At 44.3% G+C, this 22,104-nt stretch overlaps 1 protein-coding gene across 4 annotated transcripts in view; it reads right to left on the bottom strand.

Moving 5' to 3' along the window:
• Window positions 1-22,104, bottom strand: part of NCK2 (NCK adaptor protein 2) — a 153,923-nt gene that overhangs the window by 5,753 nt on the left and 126,066 nt on the right. For all 4 annotated transcript variants that reach the window (XM_053664623.1, XM_053664622.1, XM_053664624.1 and 1 more), the window contains one exon: window positions 14,719-15,440. In XM_053664623.1, the coding sequence (XP_053520598.1) occupies window positions 14,719-15,440 (722 nt within the window). The remainder of the gene's footprint in view (window positions 1-14,718; window positions 15,441-22,104) is intronic.

Here is a 22,104-nt window from a genome sequence, read left to right as displayed (position 1 = left end):
ACCAACATAATCAGCAGTTCAGCATTTCCACTCCACACAGGCTTTGGTTTTGGGGTGTTTACTGATCTGAAGACCCAGGCCCGTACAAGGCCGTCCCAGGGCACAGAGCTGAAGTCTGCTGCGGGCCCCTCATCAGCAGGCCGAGGTGCCAACCTGATCCCTGAGGTGGAGAGCGCTGGACTTGGGAATTCTCCGCAGTTAGTGGGAGTATAAGCCAGAACTGCTGCTTTGTTAAAGAGTGTAGCATTATTGAGAAGTTGGGAGACAGGCCTTCTTAGGAGATGCACCTGCACATGTGCACCAGGGCACATGTGTGAGGACGCGCAAGCAGACCCAGGTGGGAACACTCCTCAGGTCCACCAACAGGAGAATGGACCAGTAGATGAGACATGTATCTCATTGAACAATGAAATGGATGCATCAACATGGACTAAAATATCTCACAAAGAGTGTGGAACAAAAGAAAATACCTACAGTACTTACCATCTACAGAATTCTTAAACAGGCAAAACTAAAATGTACTGTTTAGGGATACGCACATAGATTTGAAACAGTAAGGAAAACATTTACCATAAAATGAGAGGAAGCGGTTACCTCCACTGGGAGGTGCAGTGCAATCAGGCAGCAGACGTGTGTGGGGAGAAGCTGCTACGTCTCAGAAATGGCCAATTTCTTGACCTGGGTCAAATGAGTACTTTTCAAATAAAACTTTCTGTGTGTTATGTGTCATCCCACCCAGCACGTTTTAAAGGTGCTGAAGGCGAAGCTCGAGGACCCGGCCGGGGGCTCACTGATCTCCTGGCACTGGCTTTCCTCTTCTGCTGTTGCTTCCACCTTCTTCCCACCTCTCTGCTGCCCACCCCTCTCCTGGGACACCCACTGCACGTATGTGAAACCTTTCCCTTGGTCCCGTCAATCTTAGTCAGTTCGGGTTACTGTAACAGAACATCATGAAGTGGGTGTTTGAAAAACAACAGAAACTTATTTCTCACAGGTTTGGAGGTTGAGACGTCCAAGACCCGGTGGCCAGCAGATGTGGTACCCGGTGAGGGCCTCCTTCCTGGGTCAGGGACAGGCATCTTCTTGCTGCGTCCTGATGTGGCAGAAGGGCAAGACAGCTCTCTGGGGTCTCCTTTGTAACGGCACTAATCCCACTTATGAGGGCTCTACCCTCTCAATACCATCACACTGGAAACTGCGCTTTAGCGTATGAATCTGGGAGGGGGCACAAACATTCAGACTACAGCAAAACCTCTTCTACGTTTCTTTATGTTCTACCCTTTTATACCTTTTTCGTGTATCCTAAAATTTTCTTCTCCTCTGAGGTATCTTCCAGTTTACTAATCCTTTGTTCAGTTGTGTTTAATCTGCTGTAAACCTACTGAAGTCTTAATTTCCATTATTATATTTTTCCATCATTGTATCTTTTTTACCATTTCTAATTTTCTGCTCAAATTCATTCTGCTGAATTTCTTGAAGCTATTAACCTATATAACTTAAAGACTGCATTTAAAAACTCAAAATCTGGACTGCTGTTATGTCTTACCTCTTCTTTGTTTTTGGTCATTTAGTCTTGTCTACTGGTAAATGGCTTTTTTTTGATTGCTGCATGCTGTTCATGAAACATTGAAGAGAAAAACTGAAGAGGTTCTCAATGGAGCTGCCGTCCTCCAGAAACGATTGGCGTTAGCTTCTGTCCTCAGTTACGGTGGGGCAGGGCACCTTAATCCAGTTGGTTTTATTCCCAGTTTGCCTTTCCTCCTAGTGCACAGACTTTTAGGGATCCATACTAATAGCCTGAATCTGTTTCTGGGCTCTTTGGTGGCCCTGACTTCCACTTTTTGTCCCCCATCACTGCAGACTACTGAAAGATTACTTTTTTGTTGCTTTGTCTGTTTCAATGTTCAGCTAGATTTGCTGTTTTCAGCAGAAGTGTTAGTCCATTTTTACCACAAGTGGGAAGTGGCATGTGACACTGGACAAACCGCCGTGACTTGTCTACACTCCAGTTGTATATTACAGTTACATAAGAAATAGGACAGTTGGTTCTACACAGTCTCTGGAATCAGGCTGCCTGGGTTCATATTCTGGCTCCTTTATTTACTAGCTTTGTGATCCTGTGCAAACTTCCCAATAGTTGTCCGCTTCAGTTTTCACAACTGCAAATACAGATAGTTTCTGAAAATGGGAAGAGACTAGGACAGTTTAATAAACTATTATAATGTCAGGAGTAAACATCTTTGGGGACTGTTAAGTAAGCACTGTCATTTAGTGGCCCCTTTTTTGTTCCTTTTATGAAACTACAAGGATAGCAAACACCATCTCATTGATTTTAAATCTTTATTGTAATTTTTTCCATTACCATTTAGTCCCCTAATACCCACTCCCCACAGTGCCCTGGCAATCACCACACTGTTGTCCATGTCCATGAGTTCTTTTCCCTTTCTGTTCAGTCCCCAACCCCTAATGCCAAGGCCTCCAACCCCATGTGCTCATCCTGCTCCCTGCGCATGAGTCTGTCTCTGCTTTGCTTGTCAGTTCAGTTTGTTTGCTTCCACATAACAGTGAGATCATACAGTATTAGTCTTTCTCTGACAGGCTTATTTCACTTAGCATAATGTTCTCGAGGTCCATTCATGCTGCTGCAAAGGGTAAAATTTTCTTTTTTTTGTGGCTGAGTGCTATCCCATTGTATAAATGTCCCATAGTTGTTTTATCCACTCGCTACTGATAGATACTTGGGCTGCTTCCATATCTTTGAAATTGTAAAAACGTTTCAGTGAACATAGGAGTGCTCATGTTCTTTTGAATTAGTGTTCTGGGTTCCTTTGGATATATTCCCAGAAGTGAAATTGCTGAATTAAAAGGCAGTTCCATTTTTAATTTTTTGAGGTAACTCCATACTGCCTTCCGCAGTGGCTGCCCCAGTCTGCACTCCCACCAACAGTGCAAAGGGTTCCGCTTTCTCCACGTCCTCACCAGCACTTGTTTGTTGATTTATAGATGATGGCCTTTCTGACAGGTGTGAGATGGTATCTCATTGTGATTTTTATTTGCATTTCTCTGGTGATTAGTTATGTTGAGCAACTTTTCATATGTCTATGGGCCATCTGTACGTCCTCTCTGGATTAGTGTCTATTCAGGTCCTTTACCCACTTTTTAACTGGATTGTTTCTTTTGTTGGTGTTGACTTCTGTAAGTTCTTTTGGATATTAACCCCTTATCAGATGTATCAATAAATAAGTTCTCCCATTCTCTGGATTGTCTTTTTAATTTGTTCATGATTTCCTTTGCTGAGCAAAACTTTTTACTTTGAAGTTGTCTCATTTGTTTATTTTTGTTTCCCTTGCCTGGAGAGATATACCCAATAAAATATTGCTACGAGTAATGTCCGAGATTTTGCTGCTTAAGTTTTCTTCCAGGATTTTTATGGTTTCGGGTCTAACATTTAATCCATTTATCTATTTGGAATTTATTCTTTGTTTGTGGTGTAAGAAGGTGTTCTATTGATCTATGTGTTTGTTTTTAAGTCAGTACCATGCTATTTTCATTACTATGGCCTATAGAAAAGAAAACCAAAGAATACCCTCCTTGATTCTGTTTTTATAAAACAGATGCTGTGCACAAACATTTCTCTCCTTCGCTCATGACTTAATCACAATTTTCTCGTTGATGGAAAAAAAAGATGCTGAGAACCATATGTAATATCTTTCATTTCCTTCTCCATCCACTCCTGGCAGCATAATTATTAATACGATTTTCTCGTAAGCACACGGCTGTGAAGAAATAACAGGAGGGAAGGACCCTGCTCCCAGGCGGCCCTGATTCTTCTACAACCTTAAAACTGCTACTTATCCTTTGCCTTAGACTTTATGAAAAGAGAGTCGAAATGGCCTTTGTCTGGTTCACCAAGCAGCCCAGTGAACTCTGGACCCATTCTGGTCACACTACTCACAGATCAACAATTTATACATTGTATTTAACACTCTTTCTATCCCCAAAGAGAGGTCACCTTGTTGGTTTCTTATCACAAGCTGTATCATTCTTTCCTTTTAATTTGGTAAACAGACATTTTTCTTTGTTACTTCTTTAAGGAATAACTTCTTTAAGAACTACTCTCTGATCTTCTCGTTTGTCCAGAGAAGTAATTCTTTTCCCTAAACAAACGGAGAACCAATGGGTTAGAGGCAAACTGTCCACTGATTAATATTCTCTTAGCTCAGAAAAGTCGCCTTTGGAGTTTTAGCACCCTACTAGATCACCCTCTCTACCCAATATTGCCTTCTTTTAATCCAAATAGAGTCACAGTTCATACTTATGCCACTAGCTGTCAATTGATAGTGTTCTCTTTGTTTTCACTTCAGATTATCTTTTCACCAGCATTTTCTATTCTCCTATAAACACATTTCTGAAATATTTATTCCACAGGTCTAACACCAATCCACTCGTGACATGATCAAATATTATCACTCCCATTAGCATCTGAAGTAAACTTATTCACATAAAGGAAGAAGAATCATTCACCGGCTGCAGAATAGCCCTGTAAGTCCCACTGCCCTGATCTTTAAATGACCAGAGTGCTTACGGTCCATTTTCAAGTTAGTGTGCATATGTGTGTGTGTGTTCATCCCTCCCTGCCTCTCAAAAAAAATTCTTAAAGTTAACTTTAAATATCTTTGCAAATAGAGTTTTAGAATATTGTCCTTGTCATTCTTTGTCTTTTTGCCACATTGCACTGTGACTAAGCGATAACAACAATAATCAATGATCTTTAATTCAGAATTTTACCATATAATACAATGCTGTTCAAAGGGCTTGGACCAATTTCATTTGCCACATTTCAGTGGTGCTCATATTTGAGCATCAGAATCATTTGGAGGGTTTGTTCAAACTGAGGTTGCGGGGCTCCACCCCAGAGAGTCGAATGCAGCAGGTGTGCGTGGGGCCCGATAACTGTATTTCTAGCAAGTTCTCTGGTGATGCTGATGCTGCTGGTCCAGAAACCGCACTTTAAGAATTATGGCCACAGAGACTGAAAAGTTTTTTTATATGGGTGTTTTTCCATTTGTTTGTGGAACTACCTGTGCTTGATGCTATTTATTCCCAATGACGGTAACACAGTGTGAGCTTTCAAAAAGGGGAAACTGACTGTGGTAAGGAAGAAGGCGGTGAGCCGGCCAGTTTGCACACAATCCCACCACTACCTGCAGACCTAATTTATAATGAGCTGCTTTCTGTGTTACAAACCCTGAGGGGCGGCTGTATGTGTCGCTCTCTGCTGCTCCTGCCACACTGTTGAGGCCATTTTAAAGAACTGCTTCCTGACAGCACCAGGAGAAACACCCCAAACAAGAAGGAAAGTGAAGCTGATGTGGAAAGGTGAAATGCCGGCACAGAGGAAAACCATGCCTGTTCGCCACCGCAGACCTCCCTTCTGCGACGTTTCAGTCACAGCCACCCCTGCTCTGTCCCTCATTCCTGGAAACCATTATTCTGTTCTTTGTCTTTTAACTGCCATTTCTAGGATACTAATAAATTGAAGAATATGGTAAAAAAAAAACCCACAATAAGATACCACTTCATACCCTGGTTATTATTTTTAAAAAATGGAAAGCAAAAACTGTTGGCGTGGATGTGAAGGAGTTGGCGCCCTCGTGTGCTACAGGTGGCCCTGTACTGTTACAGCGACTGTGGAAAGCAGATGCCAGCTCCTCAGAAAACTGAGTGATGAACTAGGATTTGATCCAGCAATCCTGTTTCTTTGTATACACCTAAAGAACTGAAGGCAGGGACCTGAGCTGGTATCTGTACACCCATGTTCACAGCAGCCTTATAAATAACAGCCAAAAGGCGGAAGCTCCCCAGTGTCTGTGGGAGGGTGAACAGGGAAACAAACTGTTGTCTGTACATACAATGGAAGGACTATCATTCACCTTTAAAAAGGAAGCAAATTCTGACACGTACTATAACATGAATGAACCTCGAGAACACTATGCTACATGAAATTAAGCCAGACACAAAAAGACATCTGAGGTACTTAGAATAGTCAAATTCATAGACACAGAAAGTAAAAAGTTACCAGGGGCTGGGGGGGGGGGGGAACGGGAGCTAGTATGTAATGGGTACAGAGTTGCAATTAGGGAAGATGAAAAAGTTCTAGAGGTGAATGGCAGCGATGGCTGTAGAACAATGTGAATGTACTAATGTCAATGAATTTACATTTAAAAATAGTTAAAATGGTACTTTTTATGTTATATATATTTTGCCACAATAAAAAAACACTTAAAGTTTATGTGCTAGTCTAAAAGAAGCATGTGAAATTCTGGTGGAAACATCGCAGTCACTTTAGAGGACACCAAAGCATTAGTACAGGTGAGGACACCAGCTCTTTCTGCCAGGGACACTTTCTGCAAAGTGCCAGTGCAGCACCTCCCAGTGAGGGCACAGCAGTGGTACAAAGAACTCATCATTTTCTTCAGATCATCTACAATATCTGATGAGTCCAGTGTATTGCTTTCCCTGGGGGAGCGTGTGGCAGCTGGAGACAGACTCAGAGTCGGCTCCTGAACAAAAAAGTTTGCTCTCCTCTGGCCAGGGTTCAGGCAACAATGATCCCTGAATTTTACATTATTCTTCTAAGACCAGTACTTTTTCTCAAACTTCCAAAAATGCTACAGTGATACTGACTGGCTCTGGCTGATATACCGGCTGGGCCTCTTAGAATACTGGCATATCGGTTAGTAAGACAGCTTAGAAACCACCTCTGTTGGACAAGCAGTTTCTTTGCACACATCTCTAGACCAAAATGTAAACATTTCCTGCAGAATTCCTTCTACAAGTTTCAAAGGAACTCTTTTCAAAGACACTTGGCAGCGGTACAGGGTCCTCTGCTTAGGAAACGTGAACTTGTCTTGCAGGAGGTGCCTATGTTCAAGAAATGTTTACCGAGTGTCAACTGAAGCACAATTTAAACATTCCTCCATCTGTTCAGGTGCCTCAACGTCTCTCCACCGTCTTGAAGGCTGGTCACATCACAAGGAAAACGGAGGGGGCGGGGGACACCTGCCTGCTGGGCACCTGCGCCCCCCCCCTCAATCTGTGTGTGTGCAGGGTGGAGGGACGGGTCGTTAAAAACAAAACAGAAAGCAGATAAAAGAAACCCTAACAATTTCTGTAATATTCTCTCACTGCCAATTTAGTGGAGTGATCATTAGATCACTAATTTTTGCCTCTTCTATAAACCAAATGAAGGGCGGTCTCAATCTATAACAGAAAACAAATATATTCACAGTTACATCTGTAGCCACAGCTAAAGCAAAATCAAGCAGAATTAAAAAAAAGTTTGCACTGATACTTCATGTGGTAGTAGTCATAAGCCTTTCTAATGAATTAAGTGCTAAAAAGTTATTTGACCCAGTTTTTAAAAATTTTCATTGTAGCTTTAAATGTTTGGGCAGGAAAACATTTCTAAAAGGTATGTGCAATTTTCCCTGAGAGTAATATAAATATTTACATAAAGGGTAGTTAGTGATAGCTAAGGTATTTCTATAAAAATATTTCTAAAGAAATTATTCACTTTGACATATTTTCTTTTGTAGTTTGAAAGGGTTATTCTTCAGTTGCCTGTGCTTACCTGATGACCACTTTCCCCTCATTGTGTCTACAGGTCTGAAGACAGGGCAGCTGGACCCCCTCATGGCAACAGTAGTAAGATGGAGGCCACGGCGTCTGACCCAAGCTAATTAGTGCATTAGCACAGCCCAGGGAGGGACCAGGCACCAGAGAGCCAACCCGGGATTCTGAGCACTCTCCTTCAGTTGGCTGCTGGTGCCCACACTGAATCTACAAGAACATTCAGCGTAGAAGACTTCTGTGAAGAACATTTCTTGGAGTCCCACCAAGGTGCCAGGGATTCAATGGACCGACACAGTCTCATTCAGAGGCGATTACAGTGGGGCGTAAGACCTCTGAGTGACCCAGGAGCAGCGGCCAAGGCCTGCAGGTCAGGAAAAGCTTCCCTGAAGTAAACAAAGGTGACTGAGATATGAAGGATGTATGCATATTAGACAGATGGAGGTGGGGTGGGAGGGTGGGAACTATATTCTAGACTTTTACAAAGGTCTGGAGGAAGAGAGAACCGAGTCTAAGAACCTGATGGCAGGAACACAGGTGTGAGGAGGGGGCAGGGTGATGAACACTGAAACCTGTGAGATGCAAGATGCCGACAGAGAAAACACGAAGCTACTATCAGCGATGCAACTGAACCACCGCGGCCCCGTGACTGAACCACGCAGCTATCCTACAGCTGCCTCACCGACATGTCACAAGACAGGTGAGTTTTAGGTAGTAGGCTGTGCTCTATTCTGCTTTCTACATTTATCTTCCTTTCCTTTTGAAGAAACTTAGTACTACAGGTACCGTCCACTTTTCAAAAGTTCACGTTGTGCCACTTCCCTTTATGAAAGATCTTAGTACCTGTTTTTGCTAACCAAAAAAAAAAAAAATCTTCAGAGGATTTTCCCTTTTATAAAGAAAAGCTAAAGGGCATTCATTTTGTTTTGCTGGAGCTGTTACAAAGGCAGCACAAACCCCTGCAGTGAGTAGCCCAGCAGGGCTCCCCGGGCTCCCCCCCCCCCTCGGCACTTCACACCCAGCCCTAATATTCGGACCGCGTCTGGGAGCATCTGGGCCTCATCTCTCCACTGGTCTGTTCGTCCCTTAGCACGCTGTGTCCTAGGGTATCAGAAAAACATAAGAGCTCATAAGGGTGTTAGGCTTAGTGTAAAGCTGGACATAATTGTTTTGATAGCGGTGAACAAAATAAAGACACTGTGCCTTCACTGAACTTGTCTGTGTCCGACAGTCACACTGTTTACATGCAAAGAGAAAGAACCCTGAATGCTGGCAGCTTTCAAGGAAAGCTGGCGTCCAGGAACAGGCAAAACAGAGTTTACGGCGCACGTGGACTGACGGTGTACAAAGCATGGCGTTCTCCTGAGTCATCTCATCATACTTATGGAGAAATCAGTCTTGTTAATAAATGAAACTATACTATACACACATTACTTCTACTTTATGAGGCTGTGCATTTATCATATCATTCCTGCTTTTACTATGTTACCGTGATTTCAGCTTTTGTAAGTTATTTGGATTATTTGGTAGGTAATATTTTGGATCTGGGAACACTTGATAATTTCCATATAAATTTATGGTAATTGCTTCTTCACTTTACGCCATTTTGGTTTATGGCTTACGAAAGTTTCCACAGGAACTTCTACTTTTTAAAAAAAAGATTTTATTTGCCCTGGCTGGTGTAGCTCAGTGGATTGAGCACCGGCCTGCGAACCAAAGGATCGCAGCTCCATTCCTGTCAGGGCACGTGCCTGGGCTGCAGGCCAGGTCCTAGGAGGGGCCAGTACCCAGAAGGGGATGCAGGAGAAGCAACCACACATTGGTATCTCTCTCTCTCTCCTTCCCTTCCCTTCTAAAGATAAATAAAGAAATAATAAAATATTTCATTTATTTATTTATTTTTAGAGAGAAGGGAAGGGAGGGAGATAGGGAGAGAAACGTAAGAAGTAGAGAAACATCAATGTGTGTTTGCTTCTCGCAAGCCCCCCACTGGGGACCTGGCCTGCAACTCAGGCATGCGCCCTGACTGGGAATGAAACCGGTGACCCTTAGATTCACAGGCTGGGACTCAATCCACTGAACCACACCAGCCAGGATGGAACTTCTACTTTGGAAGAGCAGTGGAAACCTGTATTTACTTTCTTTTATTTTTAATATAGCAGGAAAAAAGCCCCTCCACCCAAAGACTTTCATTATAAATAATGGTTTTAAGGCTGAGATGCCAAAATCCGTAAGTGCCTTCCATGGCACTGAAAGGCCAGTAACTCTCTGTGGCCTGGTTCCACGGGATTCTATCGTCAGCCTGCGACAGCAGGAGCCCCACAGCTGAGCACTCAACTGGGAACAGCTGGGAGTCACACCCTTAAATGTGGCCAAGTACAGTTCAGAATTCCTCTCTGGGACCCAAAAGGAATTATGGGAAAGATACTAAGCAAACTTGTGACTGATTATATTTTAAGACTAGCTTTAAATAAGACTCTTGTCTTCTTTTGACACATCCCAGTACATGGTGTGAGGATTTTTGTTTGTTTTTAAAGGCAAGTACTGAGGAGCTAGGGAGGGCAGAGAAGGCTGGGGTCTCTATGGCTCTGAGCCATCTGGGAATCAGGTGAACAGATCAGGTGATGAGGCAGTGAACTCACAGACATGGGCCCACACTGATTTGAGAATGAGGTATATTTAAAGTTAGAAATATTATAAAAGTCTAGGCTTAAAACATTTTCAGCTACTGACCAACAAATCCAGTTAATTAGCAAACTCTAAAGAGCTCAAAAAAAAAATCAACCCAGAAAAACACTTTATGAAATGAATTTCACTCAATGAAGGCTAACAGTTCTATGTAAAAGTAAACTTAACAAGAGAGTTACAATTTTCACCTTTAAGCATGTTTATAATTCTTAGAAATGTAGTATTCTGCAGAAATGGAGTTTAAATTACTGCTGTTAATGTGTAGAAAACCACCAAGATTGCATAATAGATACCAGGGGTTTTCAAAGTGCGGTCACCAGATCAGCAGCCTTAGCATCACCAAGGAATGTGCTGGCCAGGCAAATCCTGGGCCCCATCTCCTGACCGGGAGCTCTGTGGTGGGACCCAGCAACCTCATGGACCAAGCACTCGGGTTCTGGTACACCTCCCCGACAGAGCATCTCTGATCTAAAGGGCAAACTGCCTGAAACTTGAGTTCTGGTTAAAAAATCATGATTTCTATAAGAAATATACAGGGTGGGGCAAAACTAGGTTTATTGTTGTTCACATGGAAAAATACTATAGTAATTAATAATAATCCAAGAATAAATTCTGTGTTTCACATACTCACAACTATAACCCTGCTTTTGCCCCACCCTGTAATTTGAAAAATATAGCAAGGAACTATGCTAATGTTTTATTCTGTTCCTTCCTGATAAATAGTTTTAGTAGATTTAAAAAGAACAAGGAATGAAACACAACTGTTGGTAAGAACACCATGTGCACTAAATCATGTACCTTTGGCAAGACAGTGTTTCTCTTTCAGAAACAATGTGTTGTATGAGGGAAAAAAAGTGCCTACACAGTACTGTGGGACATAAACATGAGCAAAAAGGCTTGGGAGCTCTGGTGTCTTACGGAGGAAAACAGCTTCCTAAACTACAGGCTGATGCTATAGATCTAGTCACGTGTACAGACCTCATCCTTGCACCCTGTCACTTTCTGAACACCCTTTTCAGAAGTGGGGGATGTAACAACTGAAAAAATAAATGCTGACACTTACACAGCTCACCAGAATTCTAGCTCTGGTTATTCCTAAGTGTAAGTACCACCTTCTCACCACACCCACAGTGCAGGGGTGCAGATCCAGGGGGGGCACACAGGGCAGGAGGGAGTGGGAATTTCCTACATCTAGTGAGTTATGGATTATCAGGCAGAGGTGTGATAATTAAATGTGGAGAATGAGAAATGATACTGTTTTATCTTTAGCTAAGGGTACATGACAAATACAGATGAGAGAGAACAAGAGAGGAAGAAAAAGAAGATGGAAGAGCCCCAAACAGTGGGGACCGAGATTCAGGACGGGAAAAAACCACGGCAGGCTCCTCTGGTTAGTGAGTTCATTCCTTCATAAAACGTGTGTGTAACAGATGCCTCTGCAACATCCAGCATGTCACTGACACCAGATGCCATAGGATGCGGCCATGTTTTTGTCTGTTTTTCCAAAATATGCACTTCTCCCCCACAAAAACACGAATTTCCTGGGACTCAGATTTGGGTATATTTTTATCTTTCAAGACAGAAAAATACTAAATATTTTTTAAATGCAAAATTGTCATCAAGCAAGAATCTAGCTTATTTACACTGGAATCACTTAGGCTATCTTAAAAAAAAAAAAGACACACATCTTGAAGATCCAGTCTAAAACAGCCACTGAGCTTGTTATTCACAGTTGGAGTCTGGTGGTGATCTCAATCAAAGGAAAGTTCTAGGCCCAAAGACTTCAAGAAAGAAAAAGGAAATTCGATGAAGAAGCCTGAGTCCCAAGAAGCGCTGCAGACGTCCGAAACATTTCCGACCCCCACACACTGTGATGTGCTATGTAAAATTCTGAACCCAAGTCCTCACGTTGGCCTGGTGGTGACTTTCAAGCCAGACTTCCATTTTAGAAATACCAAATGAACAGGAAAAAAGACAAAGGAGGAGAGGAAAGGAGATGAGGAGACACTGGCAAGAGGCAGAGGCAGTGGATGGCAGAAAAGGAGTAAGTGATGGATTTGTCCGTTTGTCCATCAGGACAGTTCCACAACTGTTGCAGATAACACTGGGAACAGACCTACTTATGAGCAATGAAAGCAGCCACCCTGGCCTGCTTCTTCTGTCAGGAGAAAAGGAGCATGTGTTAGAGTCCCTTGCAGCATCCCTTTGGGATAAGGCAGGCACACAACAGCAGAAAACACCACATGTCACAGCAAGAGCCACCAGGACAAGCAGCCCTGCACAGAATCAGGCCACATGGCAGTCTGCAGACCACTGGTGCCGCTGCAGGTGCAGAGCCGACGCAACCCCCAGCGAAGGCCTTTCTGCCCCACACCCCAGGCCCCAATACGCTATTAGTGTGTTGTAGCTTATTGTAAGTTAAAACAATGCGAGACGAACTGGAAAGTCCTCCACATAAAAAAGGTTAAAATAAAAGTAAACAATGTTATTCTCCAGTAATGTAAGACAAACAAGACACTGGAGCATATTCAGGTTCTGAGATGTAGCCCACATAATGCAAGCACCCCTCCCAATCTGGAAGGATTCGGTCTCTGTGTTCAGACAGTGGCGACTGCCTGCATGTACCTGTCCTATGGAAGAGGAGCAGGTCCTCCCTAAGGCCAGCAGCCTGCAGGACGCTATTCTCACCTACCCTCTTTCTGAGGACTTTCTTTTCCCAAAGTATTATTAGCCAGAAGCAACAAAGAATGGGACTAATGTCTCCACACTGTGGGGGGTTGCTTTAGCCTCAGTCCTTTTTTAATGCTCATTCTAAGAGGTCTCTTCAAACTCCAATTTTCTAAATCAAGATTATACTTTTCAATGCTGAATTCTATTTATTCCTGAAGGGCTCTGGATTAATCATTTTACATTATAACTGGTTTTCTAGTGCTTCCTCTGAATTTCTCCTTAGAAGAGTTAAACACGCTGCCATCTTTAATTCTCTTAAGCCTCAAACATGATCAAAAGGAAGTTACACACACAGAGCTTACGTCACATGAGAACGATTTAATGTGATGTCTTGCCAGAAACGATAAACTCGGGTGGCTGGATAAGAAAAGCTCAGAGTTCAGATTTCTGATGTAGTTAACATTCAGACTCGGGGAGCTGCCCCGGCACAACTGGGGGCCGCTCACTCCACAGCTGCCAACACGGTACGGGGGTCTGACTTCCACCACAATGAGGCTCCTTCTTCCTCAAAACAGAACACGTCACAGCTGCCTCTTGAGGAGGGAAAACATTTCTGTGGCCTTAATTCCTTGCAGTCAATCAACATGAGTCTTGAATATACACTTACTTATTGTGGCCATCAACCTTTCCAGGGGACAACAATTACAGCACAGAGGACATACTTACTAGTTGTATAGTGTGCATTTGAAAACTTAAATTGAAACCTGCCAGACCAATACAATGTAATCACAATGAACTCTATTTGTAGAACTCTTTGTTCTTTGGGGGGCCTGGGAGTCTCATCATGTGGATGGCATATTTACAAAGAGACCTACAAAACCAGTTGAGTATTTCCATCACATACACACGCACATACGTGCATGCACACACACAGGTTACTTCGTGTGATGCTGGCCCAGTTCCTCCACAGAAGCTCAGGCACATACTCAAAACACAGACCCCAAATGTGTCTGCTGCAGGACTGCTAAAAGTCAGGTGGCCTCAGATTTCTGCTTCAGTTCACACGCACAAACTCATCTGTCTCTAGAACTGCCCTTGTCTTTACTGTTCTATTCATAAGTGCCTCAGAAGATGTTCAGAGATGAACTCAGTGGTGCTGCCTGTGGCAGGGCTGACCTTAGGATTATAGACATGGTTTATAAAGAAAACCAATGAACCAACAAAAGTCTGTGTCAGACACCGGGTGTGCTCCTGACTGAGAACAGACGCCAGGCCTGTGACTGAGAGTAGCAACAAGGTAGCCAACAGGACCTTAGAGGGGTCATTAACAGAATGGGGAACTGGGAGAGAAAATGATGTTTAGGTCTGTAGGAGAGAAAAGGGGAGATCTTAGTCAAAAGGCAAAACAACCTCTGTGAGGTAAAAACATTTACTTTCCCTTACATCTGCAAGACATCTCCTGGGCAGTAAGTGGCGATGACACACAGACGAGCCACTACGCTCAAGGCCGACTTGGGTGTACCACAGAGGCGTCTCATACGGGTGATGGAGACCAAGTACACTCGTCTGCCTTACTACGAACCCCCAGCAGCCTTTTGCTAGTTCCAGTCTGTTCATACCATCTGAAAAGGGATGGCACACATTGTGCAATACACACACACCCACACACACATATTTACTGTCATCTCTGGGAACCTCTGGGCTTCCTCGAAAACCCAGGTCACTTACCGAGGACTCACTGTCCCTAATGAGGAAGTCGCCCTCACGGCCCCGCTCATTGAGGGCACATTCGGCCTGGTGGCGTGTCACGTTTCCGTAGTACCACTCTCTGCCCGCAAAGCGCCCGCTGCCCGCAGGCCCCGGGTAGCTGATCTGCGGGGCATGTGACGAAGGCAGAGCCGGCCCATCGCTGAGGACTACCACATAGTTTTTGGGGACAAGGCCGACCTGTCCCCGTGCGTTTTTGCACTTCCACCACTCTGGGTCGTTTTCCGGCTTTTCGATCACCTCCATGGTCTCCCCCTTCTCAAAGTTGAGCTCCTCCTCAGTGACAGAGCTAAAAGGGTACAGCGTCTGGACCACGTGCAGCACACGGGTGCCCTGGCCATTGCTCAGGGACGCGCCCTTCCGCAGGCTCAGGAAGCTGGGGGACTCTGCAGCCGCCTCATCCACCTCCTCCAGGACGTAGTTGGAAGGGAACCAGCCGATCTGCCCGTTGTAGCTGCCACGCCACCAGCCGTCGCTGCACTTCTCCATGACGGTGACATGCGACCCCTTCACCAGAGACAGCTCGTCCTCCCTCTCAGCCACATAGGCGAATTTGACGAAGGCCGGGATGTTGAGGTCATAGATGCGGTCGGCGCCGCCCCCATTGGCGGGGTACTCCGCGTCGGTGCTGGGAGTTGGGGACGCATCCCTCGTGCTAGTCTTCCTCTTGGTCTTGCCGAGGCCTGTGGAGACACAAGGGCTCAGTGGGCAGCAGCATGTGCGGCAGGTGCCATGGGGCATCGTCAGGGCCCTGTTGCCAACTCCCTGCCCATAAAACTCATGGGGACAAATCCACGTTGGTTATAAACTAAGATCACCATCGGAAATGTCACATGTCGATGCCTGCCTAACAGTTGGGAATGACTAGAACTGACCTCTTTGCTTGACTCTTTAAAAAATGCCAGAGTACTGCAGCACAAAAGATAAGAAAACAACAGAAACTCAGTTTCCTTTGGGAATGATTACAGAATTCCTGTGCCACTCAAGAGAGAAAAATAAGCTATAAAGGCACAGATAAGACGTCTTCACATTCTTGTACTGGGTAGGAAGTTGGATTAAATGAGCTCAAAAGACCTGTTCTAAGAGGGTTCAGATCTCAGCAAGCAGAGCTCCCTCCTGCCCATTCCCTCCTCACCCCCTCGGGCTAGTCCGCCCTCTCCTCTCCGCACACTGGGCCCCCCCAAGGCTCCCCACCAGGCAGAAGCCCACCGCTTTCCCCTTTCTTCTCATCTTGCAGTCTTCTTTCAAAACACAAGGCTCATTTCCCATAACAGGTTTGGATGCGTGAAAAATTAGCTGATACATTAGCTCTAAGGCAGAATTTTTCTTATTGTGACCAAAAACTAACTAGTGGATCATCAAACCAATTTCATGAGTTGTGCGCACACTGTATGTATGTATCGCCTTTTTTTTTTTTTTTAGGGGAATGACATACAAAATTTTACAGTGCATCAAACACGGTCTTGTCACTTCAGTTATATATGTGAGGGGTTGTAATGTGAAACTTATTTCTTCCCAACCATAAGTTTGAAAAACCCTCATGCAAAATGCTTTAACCTGGCTGAAATCCAGAACTCTGGAACCTTCCTGAGAAATGAGCCTGGGGGAGGAAGGCGTGTTGGTGTGCGGGCGGGGCTGAGTTGCGCCGCTGGACGGGCTGAGCTGCCCGCCTGCCTCCTCACTTCGTTGACATGGAGAGTGTGATGGTACGGAAACCGCAGCCATTTGCAGATGTTTAATTTGATTTTATTTTCCAAAATGACACTAAATCACTTTAATGGGTAGCCTGTAGCTCTCTCTCCTTTTACCTCTAAAACTGGAGTAAAGACAGAATGACCCCAAGAACTGCCTGTTTTTGGCTCCTCGCTGAGAAGGTCGGGAGGAACAAATTGCTGCATCATGACTGTGCTGTACTGGGGACAATGTCTGGGCGCTGCCTCTAGAGCCCGCACCCCCCAGGTGGGCACCGCCCACAGGCTGCACGGCCAAATGCGAGGCACACACGGAGCGAAGCGCACTGATGCGGAGCAGGTTTCTAGTGAACACACCCATTCCTTAAGCGCGCCGCTGTGCTGTTCCTTCCCGAACCATGGCAAGCACACTCAAGTACATGGGAAAGGAAAGCAGGAGCTAGGTGGGATGTTAGACCAAGTTCAAAATTTAGATTTCTACTACTTAAGGGTTAACTTGCTTTACATAGAAACACGAACATCTAAATCTCAGAACAAATCCCCTCGTGTGATTTCCAACCTAGAATGGTTTCTCTAGGAGGTGAGAGAGCACGGTGACGACTGCACAGCTTCGTGACCCAGAAGACAAGGCAGCTCAGGAAAAAAGAGCACGGGCATTGCGACCCCCACAAAGCAGTCCACACACGGAAGCGCCGAGGCAGAAACGACTAGGTTGTTCAGAAATAACAATTAAATGTAACTGTTTAATAGGCTGTTTCAAAATTTACAACACAAGCCACTTAAAAAAAATTTCCCACTTAGGGAAGATCAAGTTTTAGAATATTCACCAGGACATAAAGTTGTCAAGGTCAGCAGAGCAGATAATATTAGACCTTAGCATAATATATTGTTGAAGACAGTCTGCAACTGGTCTATGAAGGAATGTACTACTTTGCTTGCTTTTTCCAAACAAAATAATTTAATTCAGCCACTGAGTTCCTCCCTGCCAGACACTGTCCTAGACTTTGGGGAGAGCAAGATAAAGGAGGCAGGCGCACTCCCTCTGCCTGTATGGAATTTTCGTTTCTCCACCAAGACTGGGACCTTCTCCATAGCACCCACACCATGGAAAACCGAACTGTTTTGCTCTAATGTAATCTAAACAATCTTTGAGGCCACTCTGGGTGGGGTGGTGGTGGCGGCTACGGCTATAGAAGGGTGACTAAGAACACAACCCCAGGGGGGTCCTAGCAGGCTACTTAGCTGTGTGCTCTTGGGCACTGTGTCACTGCTCCGGCTGCCCTAACAAAGTGTCAGTCAGGCCGGGGCTGCGGCAGCAGAAACCGATCTTCTCGCAGTTCTGGGAGTAGAACTATGAGAAGCAGAACCTCAAGGTCATTTCCTTCCGAGGCCTCCCTCCTCGTCTTGCAGACGGCTGCCTTCTGGGCCTTCACATGGCCTCTCTCTGTGTGTATGCTGCTAATTTCCTCTTTTTACAAGGGCACCGCCGGTCACACTGGATTAGGGCCCGCACTAGTCATTTTAACTTAATTGTCTCTTTAAAGGCCCTGCAGCAAATATAGTCACGCAATGACTTACTAGGGAGTAAGATGTCAATGTATGAATCTTGGGGGACATAATAGCCCATAACAGGTACCCAAACTTGGATTATATGTGTAAAGCACAGGAAGTGCTCTAAGAATGATAAAAATTATTACTCTTATTAACTGGGCCGGGGCTTTGAATTTCTTTCTCAGAACAGTGTCTTACAAGGAGAGGGCCACAGTCCTTTTTTAATGCTCTTGGCCATGACCCTACTAGTGCCAGACAACCGCCAAAATAGAAAGTGTGCCTGTCAGGCTTTTGGCACCGAGGAAATCTTACTCCACGGGAGGACTGTCATGTGTAGCTGCTGGTGCAGTGAAATTCAAGAGACAGGTGTCTGGCATAGGGGAGAAGCTGACCTATCGACATCTCCACTACCTGGACCCTCACAACAGTCCTGGACAAAGAGGGCGTCCCCGCTTCTACAGATGGGGAAACAAATGCCAAAAGAGATCAGGGACGGGTCCAACACGAATAGCTAGTGACGAGACACAGACGTGTGCTCCCAATAAAAATAACAGTAAAAGAGGCTGATGTGCAGCATGGCAGGACTCTGAACAGAGGGGTCAAGAATCTGTTCTCACAATGCCCCACTGGCCTGCCCAAACAGCTTCCTCTAATTCTAGGCAATGAAAATGGCCCCTGTGTCTCCAGGTGGAAGTGGGGCTGAAGTTTAGGGAATGAAGATTTGGGATATGAAATGTAGCATAAGTAACCATGAAGCCATGTGACCAGTGCCACATGGCAACTGAGATCTCCAAGGGCGGGCTCTGAATGCAGAACAAGAAGCATGGGTCACGTGCGGGTGACAATGGACAGCAGTGCTGCTGCATCCAAAAAGGGAGCGGAGGGGTACAAATATGAGCCCCGAGCCCTGGATGAATGGCGGCGTCCTGGCTCCAAGCGACGCTCTAACTTGAAGGCAAATCTGTTACCTTTTAAGGAAGGAGGTGATGTGGGAATTCCACTGCTCCCACGTTCTCTGTATATATATTTCTACTACACATCTTGTTTTGTTTCTTCTCCTTTAATTAAAGTCATACCATCTACTTCTCCCAGTTGTAAGTAAAATGTCTTGAACTCCAATGTATTAATAAGGATCAGGTGAATTTTTTCCTTTTAAAATTTTACAAATTTTCCCAGTAGGAGAGGCAGATCCTCACACCCATTTTGCAAAGTCTCAGACCATCTTTATTTATTATAAGTAAACAGTACGTAACCCAAACTTAGCAGACCAGAAGCCCTCAGTGACCAGCCTGATTTGCCCCATCTCTGCACTGTATTTCAGAAGAACACAATTTCCAGCAGTTTCCCGTGAGGCCTGCCTGCCTTGGCCAGACCCTGGCTTCCTCTGCAGCCTGGGCCGTGGACAGGAAGCCCTCCCCCGAGGAGGCACACACGGCCTGCCTTCCCCTTCACTACAGCCTCTCGTCTCCCTCAGGTACGGCAGCCACACCTTGCAGGATACAAGGCGGTCCCAGTCCCTGCCACGTGAGACTTACTGAGCACTGGGTAGTAGTAGTATGAGCAAAATCTGGGACTTCGAATGCTGTGCTTTTCTTTCAGTTCTCTAGTGAATTATAAAATCCAACTGCACAGTTGGAGTTTTTACTGCAGTGTGCTTTGGACAAATCATAGTAGGAATGAGAACAGCTAGAATGCAATCACAGGAAACCTTTCCAATTGCTGGTGTGCTGTATTAAGTGATGGTAACCCTTTCTGCAAAGTGATGATTTCCTCCACAGCTTGTTCAATAATGTATAAACTGCCACAGCTTTGCACAAACAAAAAAGACAAAGAATGAAAATTACCAGAAAAAAAAAAAAGACATTGTCATACATGGCATGATGTTCAGGAGTGACCAGGATTTGAACTTCTACCCTAGAGATTAGGCTCTGAAAACATTTCAGTTTCCTCAAAGCTACCATTATAAAATTGCGGCATTTAAGATCTAGAAGAGATCTTAGCCTGCTCAGTTGTTTCAGGCTGTTGCTGTGGGGAGTGGCCTGGAGTCCCGTGTGTGCTGCCCAGGAAATGAGCAAGACAGATGACCCCAAACCCCTGCCTCCTACACATGCCCGCACCCCCAGGAGTCCCAGGGCCCTCTCTGCTCTACCAGGGGTCCTGGGCAGGAGGGTGCTGGACAGTGGGCTCCACAGATGAAGTTGGGGAGAGCCCTGGGGAGGCCGAGTGCTTGCCCCAGGTCTCCAGGCGAGTCAGCAGCCAGGCTGCACGGCAAGGACACAGACCCCTGAGGACAAGCTGCCTGGAACGGACTAGGTTTGTGGCCAAGGGAGGACATGAACAAGCTCCTTGACACATCTACCTCCACAGCTGTCACATTAAAGACCAACCACAATTTGTGTAATGAGCTTTATTTGCATATAATAAGAACAAAAAATAACATGTGCACCATCAGCAATGGTACTTCTCACCCTGTGAGCAAACACTATAATTTTCAGTGGCAAAAAGCTGAATTGGATTTAAAACTACAGGCATACTCGTTTTATTGTGCTTTGCTTTATTGCACTTCACAGATGTTGCATTTTTTAAAAGCCGAACACAAGACCCTCCAACAGCTAAAAGACGGAGTACTTGCTTTATCGTGGTCCGGATCCAAACCTGCAAAACCTCTGAGGTGTGCTTGCATACACTTTTCAGGTTTTGTAACAATTCTGTGGCACCAAGCTATTGAATCTCTGATCTTGAGTTTCACTTTCATTGATAATAATAAGCAAAGTTTAACTCTCTTGAATTGAATAATATTACATACATTAAAGATTGAGTTCTAATGAAAGTTTGAATGTTATACATTATTAATGTTAGTAATTTTAAAGTAAAAAAAACTTTTATATACTCCTTTTAAGATAAAGGAATGTTACAACAGGTGATTTAAAAATATATTCTAACTGTCATCTTCCAGCTGGAGTTCTGGAGATTTAAGGTAAACATCAAACAAATTTGATTATTCAGAAATATGTTCAAGCCAATTCATTAGAATAATGTGCTGTGCATGAAAAAGTGGACACACACAAAACCTGACAAGGGGAGGCCTGCATGGTGGGACTTACAAACTCCAGAGACCCAAAGTAACCAGAGGATCCGCACAAAAAAATTCCCAACTAAAAGCAGGTCAAGTCCTAGGCCAGTATCCTCCCTGACAAAGGTCAATCTTGACTTCACCTGAGTCTGTCTATATTGTCTTTTTGCATCTAAGATAACATGCTTTTGGAATGTCAGAGTGATCTCCTCTTCCACATCCCTCAGCGCACAACCTGGGCACCAAAGCGGAGACCGCACAAATTTTCTTTATCTTATCCCCTCCCCCACACACCATCCTCTGTGCTGTAAATGTACACCAGTACCCACCAACGTAAAAGAAGGACTAGGCTCTCTCCATTCTGATTCCATCTCAGAGATTTCCTGTCCCCTTAATCTACCACCAGTGGATTTCATGTAACCCTTCTTACGTCTCCTTCTTTAGTTTTAATGTATAAAATAAACTGCAACAGTGTGGTCCTCAGGAGCATTTTCTCAATCTGATAATATTTTGATCCTGGCAATTGGCAATTTGGCTTAAATTAACTCATAAAAAGTCCCTACCATGGACTTACAGACTTATGTTGGCAGCATGCAAGTTTTAGGAGCTCCCCAGCAAAGACATTTTATTTTTTGTTGCTAATCAGATCTGTAACATAAACCAGGTTTAACTACAAAAGCTTTCTTGTATTTAAAATACAAGAGAATAGGGGTTATTAATTTGTGGGGGCTTCTCCCATTAGAGTTAGAATCTATTACTAAAGTCAACTAAAAATTACAAAAGTCTTTTATTATTAAATGCTAAGGAGCTCTGACAAAAATTTGATTAATGTACAAAGTAACCAAAATAAGTTTTCATATAAAAATGAATAATGTCTGGTTTATAGTAGCTTTTCATATTATAATAGGTCCATACAATTTATATTTCGTAAAAACTAGATGCGCTGGTAAGATTAGCTCCCCGCTTTCAGAGAATATCCGGTTCTAACATTTACAACCAAAATATTCAATATATAAAGGGGAAAAACTGAAG

Source organism: Artibeus jamaicensis, unplaced genomic scaffold, assembly GCF_021234435.1.
Source record: "Artibeus jamaicensis isolate MK-2021 breed Jamaican fruit bat unplaced genomic scaffold, CSHL_Jam_final contig_384, whole genome shotgun sequence".
NCBI lineage: Eukaryota > Metazoa > Chordata > Mammalia > Chiroptera > Phyllostomidae > Artibeus > Artibeus jamaicensis.
This window is presented reverse-complemented; position numbering and strand designations above follow the sequence as displayed.